Raw genomic sequence first — 18,854 nt, forward strand, 5'->3', positions numbered from 1 at the left:
TTTTATATGTATATATATATATATATCTCGGAACTAAATCCAAAGCCATGAAAACTGAAGTCAGGCTGATTAATTATTTATGGTCTCAACTCAGTTGAAGATGTTGAAAAAACGCCAAATTCTTAGAGCATCTGCAGTGAGTATTTACCTTTCACAGATGTTCAGATGGGTTAATTTCAGTCTCTTAATTCATTCACAGACCAGCTATGTTAGAAGAAGTTAATGGTGTTTCCGTGAAGCTCTCAGAGCTGTATGGCCACCCTGAAAAGGTATTTTTTCATCCATAACCACCAGTGCAAGCACAGTCACAGCATTAGGAAAAAACACCTCTGAAGCCAGTCAAGAAGCTCTGGGTTCGCAGAGGTCTTCTTCAAGACCAGGATGGGAGGAGCCACCTCTCAGCAGCCCAGACCTCAGCGCACTGCTCTGCTCACAGAGGTGATGCAGTCTGGTACCAGGAGCCTGTGCCTGTCCCGGATGCCTGCTAACACTTGCTGAAGCCTGGACTGACTTTGGGATGATGCCGTGGGGAAGGAAGAGAGAGCTGAATGAATTATGCATGCAAGAAATGTGAGCAAACTCCCTGCTCATCCCAGTCAGGGTCTCTCTGCATTTTGGGAAAACCAGTTTGATTTATTTGTCTGGCTCAGACTCTCAGACTGATGCCTCTCTCCCTGCCAGCCATCTGCCACATCATTTTTAGTTCTCCATGCACACACGGCCAAGACAACATGCTCCCAGCCTTTGGCTGCCACCCCACTGACTCTCTACTGTCCTAGATTCTGATATAAAAGCTTTAATACCTGAAAGACGTCAAAAGCTTTAATACCTGACTCCAGTCCAGGCTGAGTAGGACTTGAACAAACAGCACTTGTTCTCAGTGAGTCAAGAACTGGACACTGTCACTAGCCTCTGACCAGGTGGAGGCATTTTCCCCAAAGGCAGAACTAGTATTAGCTTCTCCTAATTCTGAATGACATCAGTGTCTGAAACAGGATACAAAAACCTTCCTGCAGATACAGCATTTGGCCTTGGACCTCCATGCACACCCTAGCTGTATCATCACTAACTTGCCTTAAACGTGAATTCTTATGAAAAATGGCAACCAAGAAAACAAAAGATTCAACAAAAAACTTACACAGCTTCCAAGTCCAGAGGAATAAAACTAGATGAACTGCAACAGGGAACAGGTAAAAGGGTGAGACTGTCACTTCACCAGTGGCACCACGCACAACGCTTTGATTAAGTCATTGACATATCTGCTTTAGGGCAGAGAAATTTGGAAACATCAGGCAATCAAACTGTGAAGTCTGTGAAAGAATGTGATTAATGCAAAAATGTGATGAAACTAATGTGCTTGGCTCCAGAATTTCATGGCACACCCAATACTGGAACCAAATCTGATGGCTTCTTGGCGAGCAGTGCCCCTCTGTGTTCCCCAAACACGGTTATCTGTGCTCTCTTTGTTTTCTAGGTCTGATCAGAAGTCTGATCAGAATCTAAAGCTTTTATTTTAGCTACATTTCTAAGGATGCGTTTCCCAGGATATGTATCCATAAACAGAGATGTGTACATGCATATATACTCTGAATAATTGTGCAGAATTTCACTCTTCCCTCCTGAAACATAAAAGAGCCAAGTGTTATTAAATTTACGGCGAGTTCATTGTAGTTTTCACATAATTTTCTTGATGCACTGCAGATTTTTTAACAGGCTACCACTTCCCCTCCTGTTTAATGTTAAGGTACTTGTCCAGTCTCAGCTACACCTTCAACATCTTGGATTTCTGTCTAAGGTTATCAGTCCCAGGGGCAATATTCTGTTTAGCAAATGTGTCATTTTCTCTCTGCTCCTCTGCTTGTCTTCTGCCCTCCAACTTTGTGTGGAAAAGGAATACATGGGCCTGCAGAGCTCAAGATGCAACAAAGGAGCAGTGCAAACTTAGATCACTAATGCTGTGGTCAGTGCGAGACTGATCTTTCACTGATGGTTGAGACATATCAGAATGTACTTCATGGCTATGACCTCTAATTATGGAAAGCCGGGCATGACATCAGCATCCGACTGGAGGCAGGGGTGAAGGAGAAAAGCAGACCTGGTATTTGTTGACTCGGATGCAAGCACCTAGATTTGGTATTGTGGCTCCTGCAGTTAATTTTCTCTTGCTTACAGACCCATGTTACACCTGAACTTTCTTTCATTGCAAAAAGATGTTTGTGTGCACACTGGGACACGTTCTCCACAGGAAGACATAGGATATAACTGCAATGTGAAAAAAAATATAGTCCAGGGCGGATGCAGAGAACTCCATAGAGCTGCCTGTTTGCAAAGCAAACTTCCCTGATCACTCTGCGCATCTAAGCAGCCTCCTCTTTAGACTGCAAAGTTGAGAACAGTAGTAAACAATACCCACCCCGAAACACTCAGCTCCACGGAGTCCATCTGTAAACAACAGCCACCCATTCCGATCTGACACTCAACCACACAAACATGGAGTGCCCTTGGGGGAAACCTACCTGTCAATACTGCAAAGGCTCTTTGCAACCGAGTAGGTGCCTACAAACGGTGCTTGAAAACGCAAGACCATACGTACAATTTTTTCCCAGTGCGTGGAGGGGACCTTCTTTGGGATATGACCTTTTTGGGCACAGTCGGGGCAGCTCTCATACTATGCATCCCGAAAGCATTGAATATTGGGAAGAAAGAAAGTGCATGCAGATGTAAGTTGAGTTTGATGGTGACAAATGACTCCTTCGCAGGGAAGGTTGGTGGCAGCGAGAGACATCATACTCTGAATTAACCCTTTGTAAAGTGAAAGAGCAAAAAAGCCTCCAGGTACTCACACATCGGTTTGAGCTGTCCGATGAGTTCCTCTTTTGTCCACTTTGCCCATTCCTTTTTGTCTGTGTTTATTGAGCACAAGATGGGGCCGCATGGTTTCCCGCAGTCCTCGATGGCAGGGACGTTCAGGTAGTGCACCAACACGATGTCTGGGTTCTGCGGGGAGAGCAGAGCAAAAGTTACGTTGTTGCACCTCTTCCCTCCACTCAGGGCTCTCTGCATTTGCCTTCCTAATTAAAACTATGACAGAAAGCATCATAATTAGATCCCAGCATGTACCAGATTTCCCTGAGATCAGAGCTGTTCTTTAAAAGGGGTGCCAACAGACGAGGCACAACAGTTTGCATGCAGCTTCCCCCCACCCCGAGTGCCCTTTGCTTGCAACTCTCCTGCTCCCCTTGCGTGCTCAGGGTGAACCTTTTTTCCAACCCATACAACACCGAATACTTGCAAGAGTCCTGCAACCATCAGTCACAACAAACACCAGGTAATTTGCTTTGGTTTAAGGGACCTGTGGTCTGTTTGATCCAATGCTTTCATCAGTTCTGGTCCACATCGGACTACTTCGAATATACGGAAATACACCTGAGAACATCAGTAACAGCCATGCTTTCCGTACAGTGGCAGAAAGAGGGAGGGAAGACCCAAGGAGGCTCACAAACAGTATTACAGAGTGCCTCAAGGACAGGCTCTTTTCAGACAAGCCCGAAATTTCTTGTCTTTTGAAGATCTTGCAGCTTCGCGATGAAAACAGTGAGCTGCAGAAGGTCAGGACTGGAAGAGACCGTGCCCTTTGCAGAACTGCTGCAGAACAATTGCAAGGTGCTTGCTCCCACAGGGCTGTTTAAAGCTCCCCTCTCTCCCTGTGCACCTTCTTACGGGGGCTGAGAGAGGGGATGCAACACTGCTTTGACGCACTGCAGCACCGTCCCACTGACACAGGCATTTCAAGTAGGGAGCTGAGCGGTGTGTTACCATCCTGCGAGTAAATGAATCATCTTAACAGCAGCAACAGAAACAACTCTGCTAGTTTCCCAATGGCATCCCAGGGAGATTGTACAATAGATAATAACAAGATTGAGAAGCTGATTTCTTTCCCTGAAGTCATTTACTCCTAAGTTCACAAACTTTAATGACTGCTTTGGAATTATTTATAAAAATAAATAGGATAATGGTGTAATTAAAACTCTAATGTTTCATTAATGCTGTTAGAGCCCTGTTCTGAGTGGGAGAGGGAACATAAGCCATCATTCGTTTTCAAAGGTTGTGCTAATGGGAGCACTTGCTTATGAAACCCGCAGAGGGCTGGAGCAGTACGTGGATGCCCACACCAAGGAAAGACCGGTGGAAGGTAACTTTTGACAAGCAAAACACAGCACTGAGGCCAGGCACGGCATGCCGGGCAGCTGCTCCTGGAGCCAGCCCTGGGCAGAAGCAGGGGCAGGAGCAGGGTAGCATTCACCGCTGCCGGGTGCAGGGGTGACTATGCACCCCCTTGTGCGCCCTGCATGCGGGGAGCATCCTGCACATCCCTGAGATGAGGGGGCAGCTGGTTGCATCTCCCAGCTCCTCAAGGCTTGCCAAAACAGTGCTGGCAGCTGCAAGGCCACCCCTTCACATGGTGACTGTGTACAGCAGCAGGACAAGCATAGCAGCCCCACAGAGCATGCCCTCCCTCCATCTGCATCCCCTTGCACACTGGTATCCAGATGCATCCCTCTGTCTAGAGAGGAAGCTCTCTTTTAAGTTAGAAAGACATGCAAGCAGGAACTTGCATTTTTTCCCCCTCTATTGAGGAAAACTGCAAGTGGGGGATTTTCAGTGAAGATTCTGCTAGATTGCAGTATCAAATTCTTGCAGCCTGTGTTAAAAAGAGTTGTATTGCACAGGGAAGAGGCAAGGAAACCTAGTAAAGAACTGCGAACAACTTATTTCAGAGCAGTTTTGGAAAGTGCTAAAGCGAAGAAAACCACTGGCTCTTCTATTCCCGAGATTCTCCTGGAGACAAACAATTGGACCTTTTATGTTCAATTTTTATGCGTTCAAAACCTTCTGTTTCACAGGGCACATCTTCTGCCCCAGGTGAGAGACAGCCAGAAAAGCACACATTAAAACACCGTATCCTCTCTTTCCACACCGCAGTGCAAATCCTAAGGTCACCACGCAAAACGGAGCCATGTTTTCCTTTCAGCCTTCCTGTTTACCCTTTAAGGGTGACGGAGGTGACAGCTGGGGCTCCCAGGGAATTAACTGGGTGGCTGAGCCGCTTCCAACATGAGCGGATGGTGCTGCTCAGGACCGGGGAGGCGATGAAGGGGAGGTCTGAAACATTACGGTCCTCATGCATAATTCAGAAAAGATTCAGATAATAAAAATGATTACCTATATACCCAAATAGTCTCCATCAGCTAATTTAACATAATTAGTGATTTACATGATGAAGTAATAAAAAGTAATATGCTTCAGAGATTTTGTATAAAGACACCTCTTGCTCTCAGAGAAGTTTCAAAGAAGAGAGCAAGGACACACTGCTGCCACGGCGTTGGGCGACTTGGCAGTTCTGTAGACGCTTCTTCCTTTGTTTCGGATAAACTGTATTTTTCACAGCCTGATAGTGCCTGATAGGCAAGTCAGGACGACGAGGCTTCCTGGCTTCATTGCAGCAGAAGCAAGTGGACCTCAGCAGTGGGTTGGCACTGGAATTTATACTTTTTATATATAAAAGCATATAAAATAAACACAAAACCAACAGGTTTGTTCCTTATGTCTACATCTAAAAGTTGACCTCAGATTGGCAAGTCTCATGAATGCCAATCTACCTAGTAAACTCAAATGTTTTGACACAAATTAAGAGAATATGTATGTTTTGGAAAACTCTAAATCAGCAGAGAATCACTATTTATTTGTGGAGACCTACCAGTAGAAAAAGAGAGATGTGAAAGACTAAAAGAAAAATTACAAATGTAACTTCCATGTGGGAAATAGGCCAGGACACTGGACATGCCACGGCAGAAGCCCTTCCCTTGGGCGGCAGGGAGGTCCTACAGGGAGCCCTGGACTGGTCTGCAGATGGATCTGGAAACACGCCCGTCGGAAAGCCGCCCGTAATTTCAATGCCCAGAGCCTCTGCAGAGCTGCTCTGCTTCCCTGCTTCCCGTGCATCTGAGTCAAAGTTGCTGCCATCTGTCCCTGACCTGGGCAAGTCTCCTTGGCACAGTGCACCAGAGGCATCTAGTCCGCCTCCTCAGCAGAGTCTCCTTCGGGTGGTGGTGGAGTTTGTTCCAGTATCCCTGGTGCTGTAAGCAGGAGACGGTGCAAGAAGTGGTTAAAAAAACCCACAAAAAGCTGTTAGTTTTGATAAAGAAAAATGCAGCTGCAACATCTGTCTGACTCTTGTTTGCAGCTTCATCAGCACTAAGTGGTCAATAAATCAGACTGGCATGGCGTTACGTTTCTTCCATGGCTTAACCATTAATCTAGTGCCAGTTCCCATGAAAAATGAAGGAGAAAAACTATGTGATAGTGAAAACGTATACATTATCCAGAAAGTAATAATAGCACGTAATGGCGCTGCAGACCTCCCTCCCAGCATGATTGCTGGAGCAGTGATGCAGCCTCCCTGTGCTACCCACTACACGCTATTTAAATTAACCAAGTAAATCAGCTATTGTTTGTTCCACCAGCCCACTCCATGTTTATATTTTTCATATTAGCAGAAACACAAAGCTGAAACAAGCCGGGCTGCTCCAGCTCCCCAGTTCTGGCAGGCAGGGAGGGCAGCCTGTGAAGGGCTGATTAATGCTCGGACGAAGGAATGGCAGGTACCACCAGCACTCCAAGCCGGCAGGGCCGCGAGGGAAACCTTTCTCTCATTTCAGGAACCGCTTTCTGCTTGTTCATTACTACAAAGTCAGTCCCCCACGCAAGGGGAAGTCTCCCTTCTCAGGCAGAGAAGGATAATCACAAAAAACCTCTCCCTTCTTGCTGTCCCCATCCGAAAGCAAGCTTTTTTTTGTTTTGTTTTTTTTTTTTAAAAAAAAAAGCAAAAATCAAAAGCCATTTCTGGCCAGCTTTCAGCTGCTCTTCAGCTGCTCAGCAATGGCAATCAGCTCAAGGCTAAATCTCACTGGCAGGGGCTTCCAAATCACCGATGGCCACAGCTGAAGATATTTTATTTGGAAAAATACCTCTCAGCTGAAAGTTTTGCATTTGTACTCCCTGCTGGAAGGATGAAAGGAAATAAATCATCCTCAGGGACGATGAGCATTGGTGAATTTAATCCCAGCCACCCTGCAAGGAAATTACCCCCAAATACAGCCCTGGGCGCAGTAGCCATTAGCTCTGCTCCGCTGTACGGCCAGTCGCCCTGGCTTTCGCTGGATACCTGTGTTATTTCTCTTATGTCGAACTTGCAAGGTACTATGCATTATTAAAAATGTGGAAGGTGAAACCAGCCTTTTCCGGCCCTATTGGCTAAACCACAAAGCAAAAGGGCAGAAGGAGCAGAGGAGCGTGGCAGGGGGATGCAGCAGAGGCGGCTCCTGTGCCTGCCTCCCTCCCTCCCCTTTCACCCCTGAAATTTTAAGGTTTTTTTCTTCTCTGACAGCTATTCATTCATGAGATTTACTTTGTATTCCTCAAACCATCCAAAAGGTTGAAAAAGGAATCTCAGCTTTCTGGGAACATAATTCACATCCATCGCTGTGGGGTGACTGGATTAACACCTAACAGATTATCACCCAGAAAAAGGTAATACAAAAAGGTTTCTGTGGTTTTGAGAGGTTGCCATTACGTGATGCTTCAGTACCCACAGGTAACTTGGAGACAGGTACTGGGAGTGTCCGTGTATCATCTATATATTATCTAAAAACAACCAAGGAATGAAACCATTCCCAGACATACGGAGGTGTGGATAACAGATTCTTCTGCTATTTATAGCAGTGTCTATCTGGTGGGTTTCCTCTGGATTTTTAATGGTTTGAGAGTGGAGCCTGGGATACCTGAGATACAAGGCACAAATACACAACATGGACACAGAAGTAGTGGGATTTTTTCCTTTCCAGAGACTAAATGCTAGCTTTGGACAAGATTACTGGTTTAAATCCCAGTAATTTCTTTATCCTTGAACTAATTTGTAATTGAGGTCATGCCTCAGAAGTCAACCTGGCGGCTGATGCATTAGAATATATTAATCTTTCACAGTAACAGTGAAAACCAAAAAAATCTAACACTGACTTAAACACACAACCCAGTGCCTTAAGTTATCTTGAGGTGGGCATGTTTAATTAGGGAGAACGAGACAATTAACAAACATGTAGCACAGCCCTGACACCCGAGAGTTGCAGCACTGGAGCACCTGGAATAGAGGGGGATCCCAGAGTCGGACGCAAAAGCAGAACTTGTACTGCAGAGCAGGACCCCTTTTGCTGGGAAATCCATTTTAGCCTGTACAGCTCTCTGAATTAATCTTATATCCTATGCTTCCAGCTGCATGAAAGAGCTGGTGGAACTTATTCCCCTTCAAAAGCTTCCTCAGGAGGAGAGGACACCTGGGGTCAGCCAGGCAGAGAAAGACACTGGTGCCTATATGGTTTTAAACCTGGTTAAATCAGCATCCTGATATGCACCGGCTCAGGAGCAGTTGCTAAATGTCATCATCCTTGCCTGGGCACAGGAGCGGTGGGTTCCCTCTGGGGCAGTGGCCGCCCCCTCCATCTCCACATCCTGTCCATGTCTGCAGTCGTTGGATTTACACCCTATAGCTACCACAGGTGCCTCCAAAGGTCGGTCAGCCCACAATGCCAAAACAGAGTAATTTTCCCAGTTTTTTCAGCCCAAAGCATTTTGAGATTTTTTGTTTGTTTAAATCCACTGATTTTTGAGATGAGAGACTGGCAGCGGGCTGATACAGCTCCATGTACCGCAAACAAGGGAAGGACAAATCGTGAAGGGCTTGCAAAGCTAAAAAATTATTTTGACCTTCAATGTAATTATAAGAATCGAGATTTCCTGCAATTGTTTTAAAGGGAATCAAGATTTAACAGGGCTGTATGCTTTATAATGTGCTCCCCAGTTGTTCTTCAATACCTTGGTAAGGGAAGATAAAGTGTAATCAGGAAAGTAACTGTACTCTGTTCTACATTTCATAGAATCATAGAATGGTTTGGGTTGGAAGGGACCTTAAAGGTCATCTAGTTCCAAGCCCCCGTCATGTCGCAAAAGAATGACTAGGGGGTACAGAGCTACCACAGGGCAGGGTTTGGATTAGAAAAATACAGGTTTTCCTTTTGTTATTTTCTTTTTTAATCCTTCTTTATCTTTATTCTTCCTCTGGCCGCTCCTGACACCCCTTGATAACCTGTACCTTTTTCCCAATAACAAACTGTGCCTGTCCCATCCCTACGACACCAGTGACATGGGCAAATCCCCATTGTTTCTCAGGAGCATTGCTCTGAGGTCCCTAACAGCCAGCCTGCAAAGAGCAGCCTTGGCTGAAACGCCAATTTGTCCTCCACATGCTGGTGGTGACACCTGAATACAAACAGGAGCGAGAGCCCCATCCTAAGCACTTTCTCCTTGAGCCTTGCAGAAGCACCGCCCGTGGCAGATCTCCAGCAGAGCCGAATGCAGAGGATCCCACTGGACAATCTTGGGAGAAGGCAGTAAGGGAGCGGAAACGGTCCTGAAGTCTCTTTCTCCCCCTTAAAAGAAAGGTCCAGGATGGTGTTCAGGATTTAGTAATATGGGTGGTTTGATTTGAATTGCCCCAAGACAACCCCAGAAACAAGCAGTCCTATCCAGAGATCTCCTGACTTTTCCCTGGATAAGCTTTTCTTTGTACATTCACCTGGCAGTAACCCTGTGGGGTTACAAACAGCACATGGATCAGCTGGTCATCATCAGGCAGTATTCAAATAGTGCAAGCAACAAAGCAAGAGTCTTAATATAGAACAAATACCAAATACTTACTAATACATCATCAAACGTGATACATTGGAAGGTATTTTATATAGAAAGACCTGCCTCTGAATACTCTTGGGGATCGCGTTTATTTAATATGCACTTTGAAAGATACAGAAAAATACAGTGCTGTAATTGCTGGCCTCCAAAGTTCCAAAAAGAAATTGATTTCCAAATTGCTTATTATCTTTCATAGCAATACCTCTTGTGCTAGTAAAAGGTATAACAGAAGGACGATACCACACAACCAGAAGCCTGCAGCAAAGTAAAACAAGAGGCACTTCTCTTTCTCACGCAGGTATTATTCTTCTGGACAATGGAAATTTCTTTTCATCTGTGTCACCACTCCCAGCTTGGGCAGCTGACAGGGATGAGATAATTCTGCCATGAGCTGGGACTGCTTTTTTTTAATCTAGAAACACCCAGTGGAGCCGGTGGTGCTGATGCAAAAGTCCCGTGTCCTGGCACCCGGGGACAGAAACGCAGCAGGGCAATCTCCTGCCCTGCTTATTACTCCGGAGCAACGAACCCAGCAGAGACCACAAGAGCATTTGCCTGGGAAGGGCCAAGGAGACCCCAGTCTTCGGCATCCAAATGCTCACAGCTTTGGCAATACCCTGCACAGGGGGGCACTGAACAGCAGCACATCCCTCTGCTGCAGCACCTGCCACCACAGCACAGCTCAGCTCCAACCCGCAGAGGGGTCTGCAAAGGGCAACAGGCTCCAGACTTCAAACTGCAGAGCAAGGCAGAGGAGCAGAAGGAGCAAAAGCTGCTCTTGCCTCTTTCAAAACCATGTTTTTTAGTGTTTTCCACTCAATCCTTTATGACTGTACATCTGGATTCTTGAAAGACCAGCCTGAGACTTCAATAGCCGTTGAACAGCCAGTCACAGGAGGTGCCTGGGCAGCTGTTTGAGTGAGTTTAATAACCTTCTAAAGCTATGCCATTGCTCACGTATAGAAACGTAACCGTGATAAAAGCATGCAGAGAAAACTTACAGATAGCAACTTGCCCTACTTCAGCTTGCTTAGAGATATTCCTTCTTAACACACACCATGCTCATGAAAACCATGTCATAACAGCAATGGATCCATTTAACCCAGCTGCTGCATCTAGTATCGATTGCCTTTTAAGGGAGACAAATTTGCCATGGAAACCATCGAAGCATCTCCTCCTTTCTGTCACTTGCTCTCTCCAGTTGTCCAAGGTTTTACAACTCATTCTGCAAAAGCCTTGAGGTTCTTCAAACAATAACTCTGAGGGCAAAGCAAAGGCTTCTTTGGGTTTGAATTCCTATGAGGTACTCTTCCTGACAAATGAGGCTTACTACAGACATATACATTTCTTGCTATACTGTGCATATACTGTTACTCCAACTCTCCACCTTTGAAGACTGACACTTAAACAATGCCTCTATCTTTTCTTATATGAAACCTGCATGTTGCAACCACTTCCAGACTAGTGTAATTTCTTCTGCATGGAAAGTGGTGCAGAAGAGACAAAGCCATCTTCTATTTCAGAGTGTCCTACACGTGAATTGTGCTTTTCATTTTCAGAACATCTCAAAGAATTTGCTAACCAATACAGCCAAAGTTATATACTGAAATTACTTGATTTAATAGCAGAACACAGCTCTTTCTAGGGTAAAACAAAGCAAATGCTTGATAGCACACAAAGTGTCGGTAAGGAATCTCACGGCCACCAAAGCTGCAGATGCAGAGCAGAGTTCTGCCCTGCAGTTGCTTTAATAGTTCAAAACCATGTTACACCATCCACGCAAACACAAACAAAGCCATGTCAAATTAGCACATACAAATGTAAACATCGAGGTATTGAATATGATGTAACAGTGCCAGCCTCTTTGCAGACTGTTACTCTGTAAAAGATTTGCTACTGCATTCAGGCTATTTTTCCCCAACAAGTGTGAGCCAGAGATCCCTCAGCTGACATTTGTGAGGACTTTTTATTTTCTTCATTCTGAAGTACAGAATCTCCTCTCCCTCTTTCTGTTTTTATCGCAACCTTTACAGGGGAATTCTGTCATTGCATTTCAAATGGGCTCAGACAGAGCTAAGCTCAAAACACTTCCATCCTCATCACCTTCCAGAAATGCCAGCATTATAAAGTGTGCCCCAAGTGGCTTCTATCCTTTCCCGGCTCACCCAAGCCAGAGATGCAACAATAGCTGGTCTGAAGTAAGAAGTTATTTTAATTTCAAAGCTCCGCTGACATTCACCAAGTGCTTTCAAAGTTTATAATCAACAGAATGCACTGCTTCAAATTCTGGTTTGAATGCAGATGGTGCAAGTTTTTTCTCTCATGTGCTGATGGCCTAGTTTGCCTCAATAACACTATTAATTTTTAAATATTAATGCATTTCTGTGAATTAACACAGTCCAATGTGTACCTGAAAATACCTCACTTTTTTTTCTTTTTAATTGGTATTTTTGTAGGCAGACCAAATAACAGGAAGCTGACATTTCCAAATACCAAATGAGAAAACCCCAGGAGAACGTACCCAGAGCTCACGATAAGCTTTCCCTCTAGAGACATGCTGTCCCTCAGTGCTGCTCCTAAAGCTTCATCAGCTCTAAGCTGTTTTTGTATGTATGCAAGTGTGTTAAAATCATTTGGAAGCTGATTGCCCCTCAAAACCCATGTATACTCCCTGCAGCATCAGCATGTGAGTGTCAGCATACAGGAGCAGAGGATGTAGGACTAAGGATGTGTCCAAGGGTTTGCATGCGTGCAAGATGGGGAAGACCAGCAGCTTGGTGTTTCACAGGATGCTGTGTACTCCCAGCCCTGCACAACCCACCCACACACACCCACGCCAACCAGAAAAGGAGTTTCCTGCAGTGTTGGAAGCTGACAGCAGCTCCTGCAGCATCCCAGGGGCCAGAGCTGTGCCAAGCAGCCAGCTCTGCCTGGCTCTGCTGCGGCTTCCCACGGCCAGCAGCCACGCGCAGCTGGGAGGATGCAGGACTCTCCACCATCTCTCATTAGGCATGACGGACTCCCCATACAGCTGTGCTCTGCTATTATGTGACTACCTGTTATTTCTGGCTGGCATTTGGATCAGGTGAATGCCTTTGACAAGTCTGACAGGGATATGCTCCCCCTCACAGCACGTGTCACTCCTTCCCCTAACCAGGACACAGTGCACACCAGCCCTCACCCCTTCCCATATATCTGCACAAGCACAGCAAGTGCAGAGACATGGGGCTTCAGGTGCTTGGAAAGGATACCAGCATGACCTTGATGCCTGCCTGGAGGAATAGGAGATAAATGCTATTTAATGTTCCACACAGAATATATGGTACATGGTAAGCCAACAAGTCCTTTTTATTTTTACTCTTTGCTCTTCCTCTGAGGGCTTTGTCATTTATAGGTTCTTTAAATTTGTTACTTTTGATATCAGTGACTGGTAATACAATTCCCGGAGGAAGAACATCAATAACCTTCAAAACACTTTCATAATGTTGGCTTTGACAGCCTTGCAACATTTTTGTTCCTATGGCGTAACCCTTATGACACTGCTATATAGCATATAGGTTATTCATTGAAGGCTTCTGGTGCCTGGATAACCTTTCCAGACAAGAGTAACCCCCAGTGCCACGGAATCCAGAGTTCTCCTCCTGCGGTACATGTTTTGGAGTCCAACCTTACTTTGCGTTGGACCTGAGGGCTCATAGAGATGCGAGAGTGCAAATTAAAGATTCATAGGGATGCATAGGGAGGCCAGCAACACCAGGGCTGTCCCCAGAGGCAGAGATGGGCAGGTACCAGGGATACACCAAATTGCCATGTCAAGGACATGCAGGACTCCTCCATTCTCACTACAGTTGCTGGCTTTTACTTGTTGGGTATGGTGTCCTAAAAAGGACTCTCAGCAGCCAGCTGGGAACTGATGCAGCACTTTAGACTGGAAACATTGAATCCTAAGGCAAAAAAAAAAAAAAGAAAAAGAAAGTATCAGACAAATTTCTTCTGAATTGCAAGAAAAAAAGATTATTAGACACCCTTCTTTCTTCTTCACTATCACTCAGAGCCTCGAATTTCCCCAGACAGAGGAGATTAACAAACAGAGATTAGCATCTGAAAAAGAAAATCAGACAAATTTCTTCTGAATTGCAAGAAAAAAAGATTATTAGACACCCTTCTTTCTTCTTCACTATCACTCAGAGCCTCGAATTTCCCCAGACAGAGGAGATTAACAAACAGAGATTAGCATCTAAGAGCTCCTGCTGTAGGCTGTGTTAGACTGAACCCAGCTCTCCAGGCCTCCTGTATATATATTTCTAGACTCCCATGTGGATGCCTTGAAATCTTAAAAGGAAATGTGAACCCCACCAGTGCTGCTATGCAGCTCAGAGGAGCTTCTCTGACCTGCTGATGAGAGCAGAGTTATCTCCTTATCAGATCTCTCCAAGGACTCTGAGTCCTTTCTAGCCATGTAGGTATTCAGGTTTCTTTTAGGGAGATCTTTTTGCACCATCTGACAGTCATTTTGTTTCTCTATTTCACATAAGAGAGCAAACACAGAACCACTCCCAGGGTGGACCAAAAGCTCTGGTTAGCGCCAACGCAACTCTGAACTTGAAGGAGGAGGACACATTCCTTCCTGGCTCCTTCTTGCCCAAAAATCAGGTGTCTTTCTTGGGTGTCTCTTTCATGCACTGAGAGAAGAGAATGGTAAATGGGATAGTGAGCCCTGCCCTGCCTCAAACTCCCAAGGTAAAACAAACAACCTGGCTGCTGACTAGAGATATTATTATTTGCAATGAATAGAAGGGGTGCTACAACCTGGCTAAAGCAAAGTAAATTGCCCTTCAGCCTAATCAATCAGTCTCAAATCCACTGCATGGGAGCAGCCTGGTAATTTCCTAGCAGATGACAGGGCACCGATAACCTCAAAAGCTCTGTTATTTAAGCAGAAGGTGAGCTTTGTTTAGCCCTTGGGCTCAGGCTGAGCAGATGACAGATGCCGATGCTACAACCAATTAGATTTTTAAGTAGCAAGAGCAAATTTATCAGGTGACTGTTTGGAGACATGGCACATGAGAGTTACCAACTTCTTTGGTAAGTCCATGGCTGTGTCTCACTTTGTTCCTTCGGAGATTTTCCCTGATCTTTTTATTTCACAGTATGCTCTAATAACAATAGTGAAGTTTTGGCAATGCCTTCTGAAGAATATAACAAATAGCAATGCATTTGCTGTTATATGCAGAAATTCCCTTTTTTGTTGTTGAAATTTACTCACCAAAAGTGTCTATTAAGTGGAGATATTTTATAAATGGAGTGCTGCTGCCCGTGGTGTACGCTCACATTAGCAAGAGAAAAGAACACACAATGCCAACAACATTGTACACTTCACAAAAATATGAAAAGGCAGAGAAGCTGCTAAATTTCAGTAACACAGACTATTATACACGGCAAGTCATTATTCATTTTACCCATCAGCTACTTGACCCAGCTACATACACTGGTATCTTCTGAGACATCCCAAAAAAGCAGCAGTAGTCAGAACATCCAGTGCCAGACATGAGAATAATTAAAGTTTAGCACAAATACTTTTAAGTTTGTAAATGCTAGGGAAAGTGAGCGCAGATCAAAGGTGTGGTTTTTTTTTTTCAGCTTAGGCATCAATGCATCTAAAGTAACATCTAAAATAGGTAACTGAGGAATGAGCAGCTTATGAAAAGAGTCCTTGAAATCCCAGAAACAGCAATATTCTCCACCATCCAGACTTTAAAAATGTACTGTTTTTTTTTCTTTTCCTGGCTGCACCGAACATGGAAGAGGAATGGAGATCCTTGTTTTACTGTGCTTTAAAAAAAAAAAAAAAAAGAATAGACCAGTTTTTCTCCTTCAGTTTGCACATCTCAGATCTTGAACTTCATCAGGCAGTGTTTCTCACATGTACCTACAACCCTTTCAATAGTATGAAGACGTATTAGAACAGAATACTATTATTAGTATTATTAATTAGTATTAATAGCTAGAAATGCCACCCCTGCAGACGTGGGACACAGAGGAGAAAGGAAGAAGAAAAACCTTACTTGGTGCCACAGTAGGGAAAGTTGCTGTTCCACCCCTATGACAAAGGACGTTTGCTGCCACAGGCTGTGTGGCTCCGGGGCCAGTCAGCAAAGCCCCCCCAACCACCTCAGGGCTCTGACCATGGGTGTGCACCATGCCAGCAGTAATTGCTGGAGATCATCAGGTGAAAGTGGCTACAGCAAGTTCCTGGCTATTTATCAACCACATATATAGGTCACTTTTCATCACGCAGTGCCTCAAGAAAAGGCAAGAGCAAGAGAGTTGATCTGAGTCTATTGTTAAGTGTGCCAGACATTACTGCAGGTAAGATTATTTTTGAGAGGAATATTGACCACCTTCTATGCCTACCCTCCTGGCTGTTACTGGACACTCACAATAGAGCATATCTTTTTATCTTTTGCTCTACCTCTTGTTTCCTTTCACTGGGACAAATTCCAGTCCCCTTGTACCAGTTCAACTCCACTACACTCCAGTTTCAAGGTACAAGCATATCCCTTACATTAAGGGATGGAATTCATCAAAAGGCTTTTTGCGAAGTTATCTTCATAGCATGATCTACCTTGAGCAAATGTACAATGCTGTGCTTTGCCAAAAAGTGCCAATATCTAGCATTTGTACATACCCTGCATAGGTTTTCTGCCTGGGAACACTTTTCTTTTGCCAGCAAAGACTGTCTTTTTGTGTCAGAGACCCTGCCCAGATGCCTCCTATTTGTTGCTAGATACAAGTGTCTTCACTCATCAAGCCACAGATCATTACTTTCTAACACTGCCAGAATGGAGACTTGGTGCTGACTCAGCAACGGCATGATTTGGGGTGACTGCAGTCGTGCCTCCTTGCAAACAGCTCAATGGGAAAGATTTTCATCTTGGCAGAGACACAGGAGCTGTGGCTGCTTTCTCCCATTCCTCAGGAACATTTCTATTGCCATCAGGAGCGTTTCCGTCACCTGCCACAGCTGCAGAGCGCAAGAACTGGCAGAAACGTCAGCTACAGCAGAAATTCAAGTCACTGGGACTTGTTATTGCCTACTCGTTCTCAGAAAAACACACATCTGAAGTGGCAAATGCCCTGCCCAGGAGCAGCTGCTATCACCTCTGCCTGCTAGGACTGTAACGTCAGCGCAGCCAGTACCCACCGTCCATTTGAAGTGATTATGCCAGCACTGCCATCCTTCTGCCTCCACCGTGTATTCAGTGACAGACACAGAATGGCAGAAAAGCAAAGGGGATTCCGTTCTTGTTACATACGCAAAAGCTGATTACGTTATTCCTAAACTCTGGGACTGGAGAAGCAGCACTGCCTATCCCAGGGCTACTGAAGATGCTGTGATGCTAAAGCACGAGCGAGATCATGTCCTGCTCTGCCAGCCTGAAGGGCAGATATTTCACGTGATACGTGCTATCTGCCTGCCACATCAGGGAGTATTAAAGAAACCTGTAAAGGAATACATAATGAGACTACAAGCAGCAAAACCAGTGTGGGCGAATGCACGGATTCCCTGCAGGGTCTCCTTTTGGCTCTGCATCAGGAGAGCGCTCTCTGAGGAATGCGGCATCCCTCTCCTTAGGCAGCAAATGTTTAATGATGAAAACCCATGCACAGCCAGAGGAGATCCTCCATCATAGCTGGTTTGAATTTTGTCTTTTCCAGGTTTCCTGATGTTTCGGCATTACATCAGAAATGTTTCAACTGGCTCAGTATTGCAAGAACCTGGAAAACGTCACAAAAATCTTCCCTCCTGACTTGCACACACAATTTGGAAATGACCAGAACAACCACCACGCCTAAAGAAATTAAAGCCAGATTGTCACTGTTTGCTGAAAAACAAAGCACGTCCTTGCCATACAAAAAGCTGTGAGGTACCAACCAGGGTTTCTAGTATGACAGGTAAAAGTCCGTACGTGACCATAGTTTGGTGATGTGGGGATGGCAACACAAGCAGACCCCAGAACTTGAAGGCAAGTTCTCAGTAATACTGCAAACTCCCCACTAAGTTCACTGTGTCGTCAAGTCATTCTTTTTTATAGATAGAGACACAAGGAAAAAATGAAATCTAAAAAGCATTGTCAACTTGAATGATTTTCCAGGTTCTTGTCACTAAACAACCATCATCCCTCAGAGCATAAGAAAGGCAATAAAACCAATAGAACTAATAAAGGAAAACTGTGTGGAGCTTGACAGATCTGGCTGTCCCTGGCATGTGACAGCCTATTTTACCAAGCAGGCAAATTGAAGCTGCAGCAGACTTGTCCACAGGATAAGTGAGACCCTGACAAAACCAGCACCGACTCCTAGTTTTTTAATACTGTTAAGTTCTACTAAAAAAAAAAAGGTCCATTTTGAAAGACCATTCAAAAGATTTTGCAGAATATATTTGCGGGTGATATAACAGCTAGTCAATAATTGCCGTTTAACTTCTCACCTCTCCTGAACATCAAAACAGGGACCTAGCCTGTTCTCTAACACTGGTGATTTTTCACAGCTGCTAAAGGGAGGCACCTCACCTTGTTAATATTGTTTGTCTACATATAGAAAAAACCATGAGTTTTTATTTGTAACTGAAATAATCAGGGAAAACCAAATTAAATAGCTTTTCAAAATAAATACAGTGTGGAAGGGATACGATTTGAAGTTGCAGACATCAGTGGGAAGTTAAGCACTGTACTATTTCTGAGGCTGGAGGTCAGATGCTCATATGTCCTTTGCTGGTACTGATGAGACGGGACTCGGGTCTGAAGGAGAAAAACCCACCCAGACTTCGGGTAGCACATTTGCATTTTGCTTCCTCCTGATGGTCAACAAGCAGTGCAGTGGGAAGGGATGCATCCCCCAAGACGTGCCTGTGGGGGAGAACGGCGCGCCCCTCCTCTGCAGGAGCCCGGCAGGCTGCAAGCACCTTGGCTGCTCAAGAGTCCAGCCCACGGCCGCTCCCTTGTTACCTGTGTTTCTCTGAACACTGAAAACCCATCAGAAGCTTTAGTTCT

General features: G+C 44.9%; 1 protein-coding gene across 1 annotated transcript in view; it reads right to left on the bottom strand.

Annotated features, from left to right (window-relative positions):
• Window positions 1-18,854, bottom strand: part of CAMTA1 (calmodulin binding transcription activator 1) — a 250,618-nt gene that overhangs the window by 62,609 nt on the left and 169,155 nt on the right. Inside the window, exon 4 of the mRNA XM_019470737.1 lies at window positions 2,844-2,997. Coding sequence (XP_019326282.1) covers window positions 2,844-2,997 — 154 coding nt within the window. The remainder of the gene's footprint in view (window positions 1-2,843; window positions 2,998-18,854) is intronic.

The sequence above is a fragment of the Aptenodytes forsteri genome, unplaced genomic scaffold (genome assembly GCF_000699145.1).
Source record: "Aptenodytes forsteri isolate BGI_AS27 unplaced genomic scaffold, ASM69914v1 Scaffold16, whole genome shotgun sequence".
Lineage (NCBI taxonomy): Eukaryota > Metazoa > Chordata > Aves > Sphenisciformes > Spheniscidae > Aptenodytes > Aptenodytes forsteri.